Consider the following 20,921-nt stretch of genomic DNA (forward strand, 5'->3'; position numbering starts at 1 on the left):
CTCCCTAGCTCAATCACTAAAGTGATCCAGTCACTCCCTAGCTCAATCACTAAAATGATCCAGACACTCCCTAGCTCAATCACTAATATGATCCAAACACTCCCTAGCTCAATGACTAAAGTAATCCAGTCACTCCCCAGCCGACTCACCAGTGTAATGTATCTTAATTATTTGAGTGTGATCTTGAAACACTCTACCCCACTTGCCTGTATGATACACGAGATCTTAATGATGGAGAAATTTACAATTTACAAATTAAAGTACAATTTACAATTTAATAAATCAGATCGGATATTTGCATTTTAAAAAGCTGAAAACCGACTTACATGATTAAAAGTGTAATCAAACACTTGAGCAAAATAATCCAGATACACACTTTCATTTGTTTCTCTATACGCCATAAGAAATGCTATGAGTGCTTCATTATGTGGCCACCATAGCTTCATATTCCATTCAAGTTGTGTAGGTGATAAGCCATCAGAGTCCAAGAAATAAAACAAACCACCATGTTTCTTATCCCAACCAGTATTGAATGGGTTTACAATAAACTGCTGAAGAGCAGTTTGTTTCAAATCTGGTTTATCATGTTTGATTGCATGGTCTAACAGGAACCATCCAGCTTCTATTGCATGACCTATGAAATGATAACATACCCCTTAATGTAGATTGGATGTAATCTTCTATAAATGCACACCACAATAAGTTGACTCCTAATACAGTATGTAATTCAATCTAGCCACAGAACACAAGAAGTATACTGTATTACGCTAACACTTTGGAGGGCTCACCTATATTTGAGCTAATATTTTTAAAGACATTTTCTTTTTGCATTTGTATTCTTTTTAATTACTTCATTCACAAATATGAATTACTGTTGATTAAAAAAGCCAGACACAAACAAGCAGTCAAAAATACATTTTTAGCTCCTGTGGGTGCAAAGCATACAAGAAAGGAAATGAGTTTGGTGTTTCTGTGTAAGCAAATTTAGTACATAGTTACCTTGGGGTAATGTAGACATGGTCAGTATTGGAGCTATGACCTTACATATTATATTAAGTAGCTAATTTGCATATTGTGTAACCAAACTCTTCTAACCTCTAATGCCATTGCTCCTTCACTAAATGTTGGGAATTTACGGTAGATAGAAATTGGTACATAAGCACACACAATACCTAACTTGATATTAAACATTTATTCACATCTAGTCAATGTATGGTCATGTACAATAAGCAATCTATGTACATGGAAATCCAACAAAACAAAATTTGCTGGAATGAATACATACCTGGGTTCATCTGCCTACCCTGGCATCCCTTCAACTCCTTACCATCAATGGACACTGACTCCAATATTATACTACCATCCCTCTAGTGAAATAAGTTATACTCTTATCAGCACTTTCAATCATTATCTTTTCATGATACTATTATCATCAATGTAAACAGTTACGACCCATACACCCTACTTCATTTGATTCCTTTCAGTGTACAGAAGCTTGTGTAAGGCAGCTGAAACTGCAAGCCAACAAATTTACAACATTTTAACTTGGTGAATCTAAACCAGTGGGACAATTTTGAATTGAAATGTGAGCTAGGTAACATTTGGCCATTGATGGCACTATTTAATTTGTATTTCAATTAAATTTTTTTTAAATTGTACACATTTATTTAAACATTATTAATTACAAATATTTGATTTATGTATTCATAACTTATTCATCATCACAAACATCGATTAAATAGTCTAGAAAAACAAAAAAATATATGCATATTTTGTGGATCTGTTGTGGATTGTCTTTTCAGTCATATATCCTATGTGTGCATGGTGCCTTTATTATATAGCATATGTCAGTATCTGGTACTTGAGTGTAACGCTGCTTGAGATATTAGGTACCTATATTAATGAGATCACATAATTATGTATTCATCGGTCATAAGATATGTTACTCATATTTCTAGTGTGATCTCTTTATTATACATTACATATTATTATGGTCACATGACCCCCGTCATCCACGCATTATTGTTGACTATTTGTCCGAAGAATAAAATTCCAAATTAACACACATTTTGCGAGGAAATTCCCTCTTTTAATTCCCATTCAGAATATACAGTGCATGAAAGGAAATCTATTTTCCTATGATGCATTGCAGTATAACAACAAAATAAGAAAAAAAAAATGGCAAATTTACTGTAGGTCTTGATTAACATTTTATAAACATAGTTGAACTCTGGTGACCTTGCCCTTTGTTTAATATAATTCCTTTTATCACAGTTTGTTTCAATATAAATATGCATTGTCATAATTAATTTTGAATACAAACAAGTTTTGGGGTTGAACCAACAGTGGGGAATCAGTCTACCGAATGTCCTTAAAAGATGTAAATATCTTACAAAAACATTGGTTCCTTATTTGTTTAATTATTTTAAGGGACATAATTTCCAGTTTTATTCAAAGTAATTCAAATATTTTAGTATAAAAATAAATGCCTCATTGCAAAAAAAAAGTTCTGCATTTAGACGTGAATAGATTCATAAAACATGCAAGATAACAGAAAATCTTAGCTGGCTTAGCAGTGGATGGGGAAGTCAACAGTACTGTTGCCTCCTGAGAATCTACATCTTCGGCTGATCTGCACTGGCTCGGAAGATGAATTCTGATTGGCTAATAAAACAAAAAAAACTTGTGGCGTTGAATGCACGTTCATTGTCAGTATTGTTATGCAAATTCAAACTAGCTAATCATTTACAACCTTCCGAGCCAGTGCAGATTAGCCCTACATCTTCAAACACTGCAATCTTCGAAGTGCGTTTTTAAACTAGTATTATGAAACTATCATTCTGTTCTAATAGCTGAAACATATTCCTGCGAGTTTTCATTTGTCGAATGAACTGTTTGTCAAATACAGAATACATATATTTTAGAACAATTTTCTTTTTAAAATGTGGATGAAATGTTTTGCTTTTTATGTATTGTTTTTGATTTGATGACTTTTGACTAAACAGATTTTCTATTAGCTTCAGATCTTGATCAAAGTTTGGCACCCAGTTCATAGGAGTGCTTATATTGATTTTCTGACATCTTGTTTTCTGTAAAGATTTTATTGGTAGGTTTAAAAATGTGTATCAGACTGTGCAATCTCTCCATGAGTTGGTTTTGAAACCCAGTATGGGATTCTGGGATACATTACCAAGGATATTATTACAAGATAAATCATTTGCTTCATTGAACACATACAACAATGCATATTTCCACTGAGATCAGTGACCTTTGATGTGTATCACCAGTGATCAGTCAAGTAGAAACAGTCAAAATATTTTATCAGATTTTCTCAATTTTTGCATGATATTTAATACAGGACATTTATTGTTCAAACTCAGGGAAGACATTATACTGATGAATAAGTTGGCCAAGTTTGATGAAGTTTGGAATAGAATTAGTAAAGTTATTATGCACACAATAACAATTATTAACGACGACGACGACGACAACAACAACAACGACAACGCTGGACAAAATCTTTCCCTTAATATACCTTTCCCTTCCATCTTTGATGGTACGGGCAAGGTAAAAACGACCAAAGTGACGTTAAGGCATCATTGCATGCAGTTTACCTGTACATGTTGAAGTGCTTGTTGAATTGCCCAGTCTTGTAAACTTTTGAATTCATCAGCCAATCTAATATCATCTGATGTCAATTCACTCACTAGCACCAGTAACATCATAGGAACAGCTAATGTATTAACTGCACTATTCCCAGATAACTTTGGTCGTCCAAGCTCAGCATCATCTACCAACACCCAATACTCAATTTTTTTCAGAATTTTCACAGCTTCCTCCTGCAAGGCAAACAAGTAATTGCATAGTCTTTGTGAGATACCAAGTTTAAGGAAAATATAAACTTTGAACAGTCAATGATATGGTTCTAGAAGAGCATTCATTTAAAACAAGCAGCCTGTCGGCTGAGATAGCTCCGCTGTTAGCAATGCACATGGCAATTAAAGAACTGAAGACATCATTAGAAAATGAACAATATGAATAGTGTCAAAGCAATCGGACTTACAGTTTTTAACAAGAAGTCGAAAATATCACTTTTTACCAAAAATTACAAAAATATTCATCAAAATTAGAGAATTAAAGATATCATTACAAAATGAACAAATCTGAGAGAGGTCCACATGTAGTACCTATATATGTAATATCAAAGCAATTGGACTTGCGGTTTTCAACAAGAAGTCAAAAATATGACTTTTTACCAAAAATGACAAAAATATTCACCAAAATTAGAGAATTAAAGATATCATTACAAAATGAACAAATCTGAGAGAGGTCCACATGTAGTACCTATATATGTAATATCAAAGCAATTGGACTTGCGGTTTTCAACAAGAAGTCGAAAATATCACTTTTTACCAAAAATTACAAAAATATTCACCAAAATTAGAGAATTAAAGATATCATTACAAAATGAACAAATCTGAGAGAGGTCCACATGTAGTACTTATATATGTAATATCAAAGCAATTGGATTTGCGGTTTTCAACAAGAAGTCGAAAATATGACTTTTTACCAAAAATGACAAAAATATTCACCAAAATTAGAGAATTAAAGATATCATTACAAAATGAACAAATCTGAGAGAGGTCCACATGTAGTACCTATATATGTAATATCAAAGCAATTGCACTTGCGGTTTTCAACAAGAAGTCGAAAATATCACTTTTTACTAAAAATGACAAAAATATTCACCAAAATTAGAGAATTGAAGATATCATCATGAAATGAACAAATCTGAGAGAGGTCTACCCAAGGTACATATACACCAAGTATCAAAGCATTCAGGCTTGTAGTTTTCAAGAAGAAGTCGAAAAAGTAAAACATTGACACGGACGACGGACGACGACGACGGACGACGACGGACAATCACTCATATGATAAGCTCCGCTCGACAAAGTCGACAGCGGAGCTAAAAATGGCCACCAGTCATCCATTTTTAATCTGATCTGCAGAACAAACTGACGTAGATCAAGGTCTTATAATGTATGTGTCAAATTTGTATGATGTCCATACACGACAAAGGTCTGGGTGATTTTTCAATCTATGTTTTCAGATTGTAAATAGATAAACTCTATTTGGTAACATCTATTTAAAGTATTGTTTTTTCATTTACATGTGTCAAAAATGAGGCAAAGAACTCAATTACAGATCTTGATACACAAGCTTTTTCTGAGGTAAAGGGAGAGAATGTCAATCCTGTGGAAATTCACAAGCTTCTATCTAGCTACATATATGCCTCAGTAGAAGCTTGTAAATCCAGATTAGTAATCTTTGTTAACACAATGAAATAGGAATCATCACCAGTGTTCGGGCACAATGAAATGTGAAACTACAATCATCACCCGTGTTCAGGCACAATGAAATGTGAAACTACAATCATCACCAGTGTTCAGACATAATGAAATGTGCAACTACAATCATCACCAGTGTTCAAGCACAATGAAATGTGAAACTACAATCATCACCAGTGTTCAGGCACAATGAAATATGAAACTACAATCATCACCAGTGTTCGGGCACAATGAAATGTGAAACTACAATCATCACCAATGTTCGGGCACAATGAAATGTGAAACCACAATCATCACCAGTGTTCAGGCACAATGAAATGGGAAACCACAATCATCACCAGTGTTCAGGCATAATGAAATGTGAAACTACAATCATCACCAGTGTTCAGGCATAATGAAATGTGAAACCACAATCATCACCAGTGTTCAGGCACAATGAAATGTGAAACTACAATCATCACCAGTGTTCATGCACAATGAAATGTGAAACTACAATCATCACAAGTGTTCAGGCACAATGAAATAAGAATCATCACCAGTGTTCAGGCACAATGAAATGGGAAACCACAATCATCACCAGTGTTCAGGCACAATGAAATGGGAAACCACAATCATCACCAGTGTTCAGGCATAATGAAATGTGAAACTACAATTATCACTAGTGTTCAGGCATAATGAAATGTGAAACTACAATCATCACCAGTGTTCAGGCACAATGAAATAGGAATCATCACCAGTGTTCGGGCACAATGAAATGTGAAACTACAATCATCACCCGTGTTCAGGCACAATGAAATGTGAAACTACAATCATCACCAGTGTTCAGACATAATGAAATGTGCAACTACAATCATCACCAGTGTTCAAGCACAATGAAATGTGAAACTACAATCATCACCAGTGTTCAGGCACAATGAAATATGAAACTACAATCATCACCAGTGTTCGGGCACAATGAAATGTGAAACTACAATCATCACCAATGTTCGGGCACAATGAAATGTGAAACCACAATCATCACCAGTGTTCAGGCACAATGAAATGGGAAACCACAATCATCACCAGTGTTTAGGCACAATGAAATGTGAAACCACAATCATCACCAGTGTTCGGGCACAATGAAATGTGAAACTACAATCATCACCAGTGTTCAGGCATAATGAAATGTGAAACTACAATCATCACCAGTGTTCATGCACAATGAAATGTGAAACTACAATCATCACCAGTGTTCAGGCACAATGAAATGTGAAACCACAATCATCACCAGTGTTCAGGCACAATGAAATGTGAAACTAGAATAATCACCAGTGTTCAGGCACAATGAAATGTGAAACTACAATCATCACCAGTGTTCAGGCATAATGAAATGTGAAACTACAATCATCACCAGTGTTCAGGCATAATGAAATGTGAAACCACAATCATCACCAGTGTTCAGGCACAATGAAATGTGAAACTACAATCATCACCAGTGTTCATGCACAATGAAATGTGAAACTACAATCATCACAAGTGTTCAGGCACAATGAAATAAGAATCATCACCAGTGTTCAGGCACAATGAAATGGGAAACCACAATCATCACCAGTGTTCAGGCACAATGAAATGGGAAACCACAATCATCACCAGTGTTCAGGCATAATGAAATGTGAAACTACAATTATCACTAGTGTTCAGGCATAATGAAATGTGAAACTACAATCATCACCAGTGTTCAGGCACAATGAAATAGGAATCATCACCAGTGTTCAGGCATAATGAAATGTGAAACCACAATCATCACTAGTGTTCAGGCACAATGAAATGTGAAACTACAATCATCACCAGTGTTCAGGAACAATGAAATGTGAAACTACAATCATCACCAGTGTTCAGGCATAATGAAATGTGAAACTACAATCATCACCAGTGTTCATGCACAATGAAATGTGAAACTACAATCATCACCAGTGTTCAGGCACAATGAAATGTGAAACCACAATCATCACCAGTGTTCAGGCACAATGAAATGTGAAACTAGAATAATCACCAGTGTTCAGGCACAATGAAATGTGAAACTACAATCATCACCAGTGTTCAGGCATAATGAAATGTGAAACTACAATCATCACCAGTGTTCAGGCATAATGAAATGTGAAACCACAATCATCACCAGTGTTCAGGCACAATGAAATGTGAAACTACAATCATCACCAGTGTTCATGCACAATGAAATGTGAAACTACAATCATCACAAGTGTTCAGGCACAATGAAATAAGAATCATCACCAGTGTTCAGGCACAATGAAATGGGAAACCACAATCATCACCAGTGTTCAGGCACAATGAAATGGGAAACCACAATCATCACCAGTGTTCAGGCATAATGAAATGTGAAACTACAATTATCACTAGTGTTCAGGCATAATGAAATGTGAAACTACAATCATCACCAGTGTTCAGGCACAATGAAATAGGAATCATCACCAGTGTTCAGGCATAATGAAATGTGAAACCACAATCATCACTAGTGTTCAGGCACAATGAAATGTGAAACTACAATCATCACCAGTGTTCAGGAACAATGAAATGTGAAACTACAATCATCACAAGTGTTCAGGCACAATGAAATAAGAATCATCACCAGTGTTCAGGCACAATGAAATGGGAAACCACAATCATCACCAGTGTTCAGGCACAATGAAATGGGAAACCACAATCATCACCAGTGTTCAGGCATAATGAAATGTGAAACTACAATTATCACTAGTGTTCAGGCACAATGAAATATGAAACTACAATCATCACCAATGTTCAGGCATAATGAAATGTAAAACCACAATCATCACCAGTGTTCAGACACAATGAAATGTGAAACTACAATCATCACCAGTGTTCATGCACAATGAAATGTGAAACTACAATCATCACCAGTGTTCAGGCGCAATGAAATATGAAACTACAATCATCACCAGTGTTCATGCACAATGAAATGTGAAACTACAATCATCACCAGTGTTCAGGCGCAATGAAATGTGAAACCACAATCATCACCAGTGTTCAGGCACAATGAAATGTGAAACTACAATCATCACTAGTGTTCAGGCACAATGAAATGTGAAACTACAATCATCACTAGTGTTCAGACACAATGAAAATCAAATGTTTATTATATAATTATTTTCCACAATTCACATCATCAAATATTTCACATAATAGTCCCAAAACCCCAATACTCATGCAGATGTATTCCAGAAATTTGTTGCTATGGTGATCAAAGCCACAGCCATAATTGGATTGTTTCAACCAAATTCTTACACACCATCTGTCATATGCTGCAATAAAGTTTATAGAGAATTTTCAAATGCCATTATCTAGCATTTATCACTACCTTACACTAGTTCTACAAGATTTAATTCAAATTCTAATGTGTATGTGTGTGTCACATCACCTATGCCATCTGTATAATAGGTTGTAACAACGACTGTGCAGGCTGGGCTTTTTAAGTCAGATAATAAACATTGTATAAAATGATAAGTCTTTAATAATTAATTCATATTTAATAATAAATTATATTATTATAACATTCATCAATTTTGTTAAGGTGAACATCTTAGATGTTCACCTTAACAAAATTGATGAATGTTATAATAATGAATGATGTATTGTAAAATTCTATTTTATATTAAACTGGTGTAAATAAATACATTTACTGAAATTTAAATAAAGTCTAATGCACATTTTACCACTGAAAAGGAAGGAGTTACATTGTTAGTGTATGTATTGGTACTTTTTAACAAATTTACTGCAATTGTATCTAACTGTACAATCCACAATTATACTCACAAATCTATGTTTTTTGTTATTTTTGATTACCTATTATTTGCTAGACTGAAAAGTTATCTAATATTGTTGTTCATATACATCTTTCGTTTGTATATTCTTTCTACTTTTGTGAACAGAAAACTGTTACTAAAAAGACAACTGTGATCAAAACCACTCTAGTTACATATATTATGCAATTATATAGGAGTGACAATGAAATTAGACAATTGACAATTGGACAAATATCTCACTGATTACTTTTCCACCATTGCCATGAATACACTTGATAACTGCTTGCAGATTTCCAGTGCTCATTGTTTATATCTTGACTTTGAAAACAATGGCAAAGAAATGTTATGGCCTGGAAAGATCACTGCTAACTTTTTTACAAACCATTTCATAAACACAACAATCACTCAGCTGGAAATAAATTGGTGGGGGTTTGACAGTTATTATCGGTTGTAGAACTTGATATGCAACTCTTGATGGGTTATTATCAAATATTCCAACTAAATTTTAAATATCCTAATTTTATCTCATCTAATTAAAATATTGATAGATTTTCTAGAATAATGAAAAGTTTAATTATAAGATTGTCTCATGATCATTTTTTGATTGAGGTTACAAAATACAACCTTGAATTCCACATCATGTGTAAAATGTATCATATGGTTACTGGCAGATACTGAAACATAGCATAACTATTACATCCTTGTCCATTGAGAACCTACATTAAATAACTAAATGTATCATATGGTTACTGGCAGATACTGAAACATCGCGTAACTATTACATCCTTGTCCATTGAGAACCTACATTAAATAACTAAATGTATCATATGGTTACTGGCAGATACTGAAACATAGCATAACTATTACATCCTTGTCCATTGAGAACCTGCATAAAATAACTAATGTATCATATGGTTACTGGCAGATACTGAAACATAGCATAACTATTACATGCTTGTCCATTGAGAACCTGCATTAAATAACTAATGTGTCATATGGTTACTGGCAGATACTGAAACATAGCATAACTATTACATCCTTGTCCATTGAGAACCTACATTAAATAACTAAATGTATCATATGGTTACTGGCAGATACTGAAACATAGCATAACTATTACATCCTTGTCCATTGAGAACCTGCATAAAATAACTAATGTATCATATGGTTACTGGCAGATACTGAAACATAGCATAACTATTACATGCTTGTCCATTGAGAACCTGCATTAAATAACTAATGTGTCATATGGTTACTGGCAGATACTGAAACATAGCATAACTATTACATCCTTGTCCATTGAGAACCTACATTAAATAACTAAATGTATCATATGGTTACTGGCAGATACTGAAACATAGCATAACTATTACATCCTTGTCCATTGAGAACCTGCATTAAATAACTAATGTGTCATATGGTTACTGGCAGATACTGAAACAGCATAACTATTACATCCTTGTCCATTGAGAACCTACATTAAATAACTAATGCATCATATGGTTACTGGCAGATACTGAAACATAGCGTAACTATTACATCCTTGTCCATTGAGAACCTGCATAAAATAACTAATGTATCATATGGTTACTGGCGGATACTGAAACGTAGCATAACTATTACATCCTTGTCCATTAAATAACTAAATGTATCATATGGTTACTGGCAGATACTGAAACATAGCATAACTATTACATCCTTGTCCATTGAGAACCTACATTAAATAACTAATGTGTCATATGGTTACTGGCAGATACTGGAACATAGCATAACTATTACATCCTTGTCCATTGAGAACCTGCATTAAATAACTAAATGTATCATATGGTTACAGGCAGATACTGAAACATAGCGTAACTATTACATCCTTGTCCATTGAGAACCTACATTAAATAACTAATGTATCATATGGTTACTGGCAGATACTGAAACAGCATAACTATTACATCCTTGTCCATTGAGAACCTACATTAAATAACTAATGTGCCATATGGTTACTGGCAGATACTGAAACATAGCGTAACTATTACATCCTTGTCCATTGAGAACCTACATTAAATAACTAATGTGTCATATGGTTACTGGCAGATACTGAAACATAGCGTAACTATTACATCCTTGTCCATTGAGAACCTACATTAAATAACTAATGTGTCATATGGTTACTGGCAGATACTGAAACATAGCATAACTATTACATCCTTGTCCATTGAGAACCTACATTAAATAACTAATGTGTCATATGGTTACTGGCAGATACTGAAACATCGCGTAACTATTACATCCTTGTCTATTGAGAACCTACATTAAATAACTAATGTGTCATATGGTTACTGGCAGATACTGAAACATAGCATAACTATTACATGCTTGTCCATTGAGAACCTGCATTAAATAACTAATGTGTCATATGGTTACTGGCAGATACTGAAACATAGCATAACTATTACATCCTTGTCCATTGAGAACCTACATTAAATAACTAAATGTATCATATGGTTACTGGCAGATACTGAAACATAGCATAACTATTACATCCTTGTCCATTGAGAACCTGCATAAAATAACTAATGTATCATATGGTTACTGGCAGATACTGAAACATAGCATAACTATTACATCCTTGTCCATTGAGAACCTACATTAAATAACTAATGTGTCATATGGTTACTGGCAGATACTGAAACATAGCATAACTATTACATCCTTGTCCATTGAGAACCTACATTAAATAACTAAATGTATCATATGGTTACTGGCAGATACTGAAACATAGCATAACTATTACATCCTTGTCCATTGAGAACCTACATTAAATAACTAATGTATCATATGGTTACTGGCAGATACTGAAACATAGCATAACTATTACATCCTTGTCCATTGAGAACCTACATTAAATAACTAAATGTATCATATGGTTACTGGCAGATACTGAAACATAGCATAACTATTACATCCTTGTCCATTGAGAACCTACATTAAATAACTAATGTGTCATATGGTTACTGGCAGATACTGAAACATAGCATAACTATTACATCCTTGTCCATTGAGAACCTACATTAAATAACTAAATGTATCATATGGTTACTGGCAGATACTGAAACATAGCATAACTATTACATCCTTGTCCATTGAGAACCTGCATAAAATAACTAATGTATCATATGGTTACTGGCAGATACTGAAACATAGCATAACTATTACATGCTTGTCCATTGAGAACCTGCATTAAATAATTAATGTATCATATGGTTACTGGCAGATACTGAAACATAGCATAACTATTACATCCTTGTCCATTAAATAACTAAATGTATCATATGGTTACTGGCAGATACTGAAACATAGCATAACTATTACATCCTTGTCCATTGAGAACCTACATTAAATAACTAATGTATCATATGGTTACTGGCAGATACTGGAACATAGCATAACTATTACATCCTTGTCCATTGAGAACCTGCATTAAATAACTAAATGTGTCATATGGTTACAGGCAGATACTGAAACATAGCGTAACTATTACATCCTTGTCCATTGAGAACCTACATTAAATAACTAATGTATCATATGGTTACTGGCAGATACTGAAACAGCATAACTATTACATCCTTGTCCATTGAGAACCTACATTAAATAACTAATGTGCCATATGGTTACTGGCAGATACTGAAACATAGCGTAACTATTACATCCTTGTCCATTGAGAACCTACATTAAATAATTAATGTGTCATATGGTTACTGGCAGATACTGAAACATAGCGTAACTATTACATCCTTGTCCATTGAGAACCTACATTAAATAACTAATGTGTCATATGGTTACTGGCAGATACTGAAACATAGCATAACTATTACATCCTTGTCCATTGAGAATCTACATTAAATAACTAATGTGTCATATGGTTACTGGCAGATACTGAAACATCGCGTAACTATTACATCCTTGTCTATTGAGAACCTACATTAAATAACTAATGTGTCATATGGTTACTGGCAGATACTGAAACATAGCGTAACTATTACATCCTTGTCCATTGAGAACCTACATTAAATAACTAATGTGTCATATGGTTACTGGCAGATACTGAAACATAGCGTAACTATTACATCCTTGTCCATTGAGAACCTACATTAAATAACTAATGTATCATATGGTTACTGGCAGATACTGAAACATAGCATAACTATTACATCCTTGTCCATTGAGAACCTGCATTAAATAACTAAATACTGGCAGATACTGAAACATAGCATAACTATTACATCCTTGTCCATTGAGAACCTACATTAAATAACTAAATGTGTCATATGGTTACAGGCAGATACTGAAAAATAGCATAACTATTACATCCTTGTCCATTGAGAACCTGCATTAAATAACTAATGTATGGACGAATAACAAACTAACAATGCAATTTTGTTTCTTCTATTTGCATGGCAAAGGTGAATATAAAAGTCCTGAAACAATGCAATATATATTATCTTGGCATTTTGTACTGAAATACAGGCTAAAAAAGTCCTGATTACATAAACAAGCACCCTATCGGCTGAGATAGCTCCGCTGTTAGCAATGCACATTTCAATTAAAGAACTGAAGACATCATTAGAAAATGAATATGTATAGTATCAAAGCAATCGGACTTACAGTTTTTAAACAGAAGTCGAAAATATCACTTTCTACCAAAAATATTCACCAAAATTAGAGAATTTAAGATATCATCACGAAACGAACAAATCTGAGAAAGGTCTGCATGTAGTATCTATATATGTAATATCAAAGCAATTGAACTTTTGGTTTTTAACAAGAAGTCGAAAATATCACTTTTTACCAAAAATGACAAAAATATTCACCAAAATTAGAGAATTGAAGATATCATCACAAAATGAATAAATCTGAGAGAGGTCCACATGTAGTACCTACATGTATATATGTAATATCAAAGCAATCAGACTTATAGTTTTTAACAAGAAGTCGAAAATATCACTTTTTACCAAAAATGACAAAAATATTCACCAAAATTAAAGAATCGAAGATATCATCACGAAAGGAACAAATCTGAGAAAAGTCTACATGTAGTATCTATATACGTACGTAATATCAAAGCAATTGAACTATTGGTTTTTAACAAGAAGTCGAAAATATCACTTTTCACCAACAATTACAAAAATATTCACCAAAATTAGAGAATTGAAGACATCATCACAAAATGCACAAATCTGAGAGAGATACACATGTAGTACCTATATATGTAATATCAAAGCAATTGAACTTGTGGTTTTTAACAAGAAGTTGAAAATATCACTTTTTACCAAAAATGGCAAAAATATTCATCAAAATTAGAGAATTAAAGATATCATCACGAAATGAACAAACCTGAGAGAGGTCCACATGTAGTACAAATATATATAATAACAAAGCAATTGGACATGCGGTTTTTAACAAGAATTCGAAAATATCACTTTTTACCAAAAATGACAAAAATATTCACCAAAATTAGAGAATTGAAGATATCATCATGAAATTATTATTATTATTATTATTATAAATGAACAAATCTGAGAGAGGTCTACCCAAGGTACATATACATGAAGAATCAAAGCATTCAGGCTTGTAGTTTTCAAGAAGAAGTCGAAAAAGTAAAATATTGACACGGAAGACGACGACGGACAATCACTCATATGATAAGCTCCGCTCGATAAAGTCGACAGCTGAGCTAAAAATACTACATGTACTGTATTAACCTCAATGTCCCTTATAGAATGAGTATTGAGAGATATTGCTCTGGATCAGCATTAATTAAAACAAAATCAGCCATTTTGAATACATGTATAATGAATATATAAAATTTGAACATAATCAGTCATAGCAAGTCAGAGATATACCGTACTCGACCGTGTTAGCGCCCATGCCCGGGCAAGCGCCCACCCCCCCACTTTTGCGCAATTTTTATATTTGGGGTCACATTCGGCCAAGCGCCCACCCCTTCAAAATGCAACTAATTTAAAATTTGGTCTTGCGTAACGAATCTTGGTAATCGTTTTTCTATGATACAGCGTGGATATCGACCGCTGTGAACATGTGAATGCGTAGAACACGGTAACCGTGCGTAAACTACGCTTCGACAATGACCTGTTAATACAAGTAAAATGCGGTAAATATTTCATGCCATATGCAGTTTATCTCTCAAAAATGCTAATTACTACTATGTCATTTATTCGCTGAAATCAATTCCAACAGATCGTACTTCGACATCGATAATTCACTTCCGCATTGCGTTACAGGAAAGTCTTCGGGAATTTCCGAAGAATTGCGTCAGTACAACACAGCATTGTGATTGGTTAATAACCAACTTGACCAATTAGGTCAAAGGACGCCGCTGCAGGTGAAATCTGCAAATGCATCATGGCGGAAAGTGATTTTCATCGAGAGTTTGCGTACGATCCAACACCTTCGTCAGTGGAGATATGACAATTTTGACTTCGACTGTGTTCCAACAGACTCAAATGTTTTTAATTTCGTAAATTCTGGTGGTACGTAATTAATATTGTAATAAAATATGCATATTTTTTGTGATCATTTCTGTTTCTTCATTGTGAAAATCATTGACGACTCACTAATTTCGTAATTTGATTTCCCTCAAAGACGTAATCTGTTACTTGATGAATCAAATTTTTCATTTGCACTCTTTTTCGAGGGGGGTGCTCGGGTAAGCGCCCACCCCTAAAAAATCGTGATTTTCTGAGTTGAGGCCCCTGGGCGCTAACACGGTCGAGTACGGTAGCATTAGAACCATATTCATTGAAACAAAATGGCCGCCAGTCGGCCATTTTGACTCTTATCTGCAACAAAATGATGTGCATCAAGGTCCTATAATGTCCAACATATATACCAAGTTTGAACAAAATCCATTAGTAAACAGCTGAGAAATGCTTGATTTTGATGATTTTTAGAACAAAAATGGCCACCATTCGGCCATCTTGAATCAGATTGTGAAACAAATTGACATGCATATGTATAATATCATGCATGATGTATGTGTAAAGTTTGATTGTGATATCGATTGGTCCAGGTATTTCTAAGATACAGGTCCGGACGCACGCATGCACAGACGCACAGAGTCCCTGTTTTCAGGACTTAAAAAATATAGTACAGCAACATATTTGAGGAAAATTTGGCAAGAAAAATACTAGCCTACTTTTTCCTCCAATAATATTACATGTACCAGATTCTGCTGTAAATTCGTCAAGATATTTTTTGGAGACTTGTATTTTCAATGAAAAATCCACCTAGGCTGACTTTCAATGCCAGCAGTTGTGCAAAAAAAAAAAAATTCGTTGAATTGTTATGAAATGCAAATAAATTTTAACTTATTTCATCGTGAGCGAATGATTCCAGTCGATTTTTAATGTTCAATGCTGTAGAAATGAATATCCGCTATGTTTTGACCTGAGACAGAAAATCTGTCCAAGCATCTCTGAGAAATGACGACAGAGGGACGGATGCACACACACACACATGGAACCCAAAACATAAGACCTCGTTTCAGACTATGTCCAACAAGGACTAATAATTTAATAAAATATGCAAATTATGACACCCACCAGCTATTTGGGATTGAAATAACAGTATCCATGTATGACATTAATTGCATAAATAGTGTCAATTTTATACATTGTGGAATCAATTAAACTTACCTTGTAGTTAATGTTGTTTGTTGCTCTGCCAATTTCAGACATTGCCAGCATATAAAAACATTCTGCGAATATGGTACGCTGTATCTTAATTGGACGACCATCTCTAGAAGTCACAAAACAGCATTTCATTGTTTCAGGATCTTTAACATTCTTCATTAAAAATTCAGCACCTATTTTAAACCAAATCATTACATATATCATAAATACCCAAAAAGTTACCATTACTCTGGGAATTATAGTGTAAAAGAGACTAAGCTTGAAAAAGTACATTTTATTAAGTAAAAACTAAACTCAATGAAAACATCTTGGAAAAATGAGTAAAATGAACCAACAATGACCCTCTAAGACTCATTTCTGTACAATTGGCTCTGTCATCTCAAGTTGTGCTGCAGCATTTCATTATCTGAGCAACACTTCTCTTAATGTACATTAACAAAGTTAACATGTAACCCAACTTTTATAGAGAACTGAGTGTACAGTTTATTGAGCAAATAGAATGTAATAGATATATCATTCTAGGAGTATTTAGCAATAATAGTGTTCACATGACACAAAGTACGGGCTAAGATTTAAGCTTTTATATCTTTTATATTTGCATATCGAATAGACCAAATTGCGTCCACGGACGTACAGGAAGGAACTTTGCTTAGGACGGGCTCAGGAACGCCCAAACTTATTAAAAATATACAAAATCTCCAGTCATTTTAACTATGATTGCTTAGATAGGAAAGTAAACATTAGTTAGTTCTACGGTTATAAAACAATACCAAGTTCAAGTGCAGATTGCAGAATAACAGGAAGTAGTACAGAGTCTCATCGTTAGTTAATTTTTCTCAAGAACAATGTCTGATGTGCTTGTGTAGCCGAAATCAATAATTATGAATATGATAGTAAATCGTCCAAAAATGAACATTTAATTATACAATGGCGTTTTTGATGCTTAGCCCGAGCTAAGCATTCATGCACACTTCGTTAGCCCGTGCTAAGAGTACTTAGCATTTCTTAGCCCGTACGAAGTGTTCACACATGTTTTCTTAGCACAGGCTAAAGTATTTGACCTCTTAGCACGTGCTAAGAAACTGTGCGTGAACGCTACTAATAACAGAGATAAATGTAATTTATTGTAAACCAGTTTATTTATTTAAACAAATATATTTATAACTGGAAATAGGGTAGACCTCAGTCCATATTGTTTCTTAAATCCAGGAAAATAGACAACTGGAATTTGAAATTGCTTATGGCACCAACAGGGGCCATGCCATTATCAGAAATATACACACTATGTATACAATTTCTTTCTGTGTTTCCTTTCCTAGCTATGTATCATTTGTATGAATCTTTCTAGGCATGTTGAAGTACCGGGTATTAAAACTAAATGGAACAAGCCATGCATGGCACAGTCCCCGTTAGTTATCAAATTTAAGATATATAGTTTTGTTTATAGTAATATAGCTGGAATATAACCATGTCAGGAATATGATTATGATGATTGTTTAACATTTAAATGATTGACATTTGTATCTGATTGTCAAACGAGTATTGAGAGATATTGGAACAGCATTAATTAAAACAAAATCAGCCATTTTGAATACATGTATAATGAATAATTTATATAAAATTTGAACATAGTCAGTGAAAGCATGTCAGAGATAAGGCTGTAGAAGCCCATTCATTAAAACAAAATCAGCCATTTTGAATACATGTGTAATGAATATATAAAATTTGAACATAGTCAGTCAAAGCATGTCAGAGATAAGGCTGTAGAAGCCAATTCATTAAAACAAAATGGCCACTACTCATTCTGAATCCGATATAAAAAATAAAATAACGTGCATCAAGAACTCTTTATGTCTAATATATGTACCAAGTTTGAACAAAATCCATCCATAAATGTCAGAAATGCTTGATATTTGATGATTTTTTAGCACAAAAATGGCCACCATTCGGCCATTTTTAATAGGGTCGTCAAACCAATATATCTGTATATCTATGACATGATGTATAATGAATATTTAAAATTTGAACATAATCAGTCACAGCAAGTCAAAATTATGGCACTAGAACCACATTCATTAAAACAAAATGGCCGCCAGTCGGCCATTTTGAATCTTATTTGAAAAACAAAATGATGTGCATCAAGGTCCTATAATTTCAAACGTATATACCAAGTTTGAACGAAATTCATCTGTAAACAGTCGAGAAATGCTTGATTTTGATGATTTTTTAGCACAAAATGGCCGCCATTCAGCCATCTTGAATCACATCATGAAACAAATTGATGTGCATATGTATGATATAATGTATGATGTATGTGTCAAGTTTGATTGTGATTTGTCCAGGCATTTCTAAGATACAGGTCCGGACGCACGCACAGAGGTCAAAACATATTAAGTCCCCGTTTTCGGACTGTGGGGACTGAAAATGTTCAAATAAAAAAATATTTTTCTTGAATTTCTTGGAAAAAACCTTAGTACTAAATTTGCTTCAAAGGTATTTGTTTTGTACACTAGAAGAGTATTTTATGATTCAGGGAGGGGGTAATTCTAAACAAAAATGAACAAGAAGAATGATATAACTGTTAATTACATAAAAATAGTCCCTATTTGTATTATAGGAATGCGATATCACATGACTACTGAACTACTGAAGTATATTATTCATAATAACGACTGCATGACATGTATGAGATATGGCTCTGTTGAACTGCAATTGTTGGCCAGTCAGCCATTTTGGATTTGATGGTGCCAAAAATGTACCAGGTATGTGCGTTGTCCAATATGTTTGTAGTTAAAACTAAAATGAAGTGCATCATGATTTGATTATGTTCAATATATATACCATGTTTGAATGAAAAAATCGGCCCAGGCATGTTGGATATGTATGTATGGATTCAAGTTCTTTGAAACTGAATGGCTGCCAGTCAGCTATTCTGAACTCAACCAGAAAAATAAAATGACAAGCATTGGAGTTCCCATTGTGTTCAAACACCCATGATATTATGACATTGTCTTCAATTATATTTAGTCAATGCACATTCAGTAATAGACATGTTAGAATACGATTCATATGTCATATTATATCTGGCATTATTTAAATATATCACTTTTAAATCAGAACTAAACATGTCAGAGAAGTATTTTGTTATCCATTCAGCATTGCCTGATACAATACATGTATGTAAACATAAACATAAACCTTACCTTTAATGGCAGCTTCTAATACTTTTGGTATATGGAATCTCTCAACTTCATTATATAGCTTGCAATACATCCATACCTGTTTGCATTTAAAATAAAATAACACCTTAATAAAAATTAAAAAAATAAAACACTATATCCCAACATAATGTGCCAGGAATAATTAAACATTAAACAAGGATATTTTGTTTCTAGTTTATATCAATGATATTATAAATTCCAGCAATGTTTTCACATTTCGTCCTTTTGCAGACGACACAACTCTGTTTAAATCTGTCAAAGACAACACAATCTATTTCTCTGACATTAAGAAAGTCAGTGAATGGTGTAATGCTAACCAACTAACTATTAACACACAGAAAGTCTGTGAATGGTGTAATGCTAACCAACTAACTATTAACACACAGAAAGTCAGTGAATGGTGTAATGCTAACCAACTAACTATTAACACACAGAAAGTCTGTGAATGGTGTAATGCTAACCAACTAACTATTAACACACAGAAAGTCTGTGAATGGTGTAATGCTAACCAACTAACTATTAACACACAGAAAGTCAGTGAATGGTGTAATGCTAACCAACTAACTATTAACACACAGAAAGTCTGTGAATGGTGTAATGCTAACCAACTAACTATTAACACACAGAAAGTCAGTGAATGGTGTAATGCTAACCAACTAACTATTAACACACAGAAAGTCTGTGAATGGTGTAATGCTAACCAACTTACTATTAACACACAGAAAGTCAGTGAATGGTGTAATGCTAACCAACTAACTATTAACACACAGAAAGTCTGTGAATGGTGTAATGCTAACCAACTAACTATTAACACACAGAAAGTCAGTG

The 20,921-nt window shown here is 33.9% G+C and overlaps 1 protein-coding gene across 1 annotated transcript in view; it reads right to left on the reverse strand.

The window, feature by feature from the left end:
• The window catches only part of LOC102801223 (N-acylglucosamine 2-epimerase-like), a 37,942-nt gene that overhangs the window by 3,480 nt on the left and 13,541 nt on the right, over positions 1-20,921 (reverse strand). The window contains exons 4-8 of the mRNA XM_085497257.1: positions 20,076-20,151; positions 16,876-17,045; positions 3,615-3,839; positions 1,286-1,367; positions 327-634 (exon numbers count right to left, since the gene is read on the reverse strand). Of these exons, the coding sequence (XP_085353383.1) occupies positions 327-634; positions 1,286-1,367; positions 3,615-3,839; positions 16,876-17,045; positions 20,076-20,151 (861 nt within the window). The remainder of the gene's footprint in view (positions 1-326; positions 635-1,285; positions 1,368-3,614; positions 3,840-16,875; positions 17,046-20,075; positions 20,152-20,921) is intronic.

This window comes from Saccoglossus kowalevskii, chromosome 3, assembly GCF_978046115.1.
Source record: "Saccoglossus kowalevskii chromosome 3, keSacKowa6.1, whole genome shotgun sequence".
NCBI lineage: Eukaryota > Metazoa > Hemichordata > Enteropneusta > Harrimaniidae > Saccoglossus > Saccoglossus kowalevskii.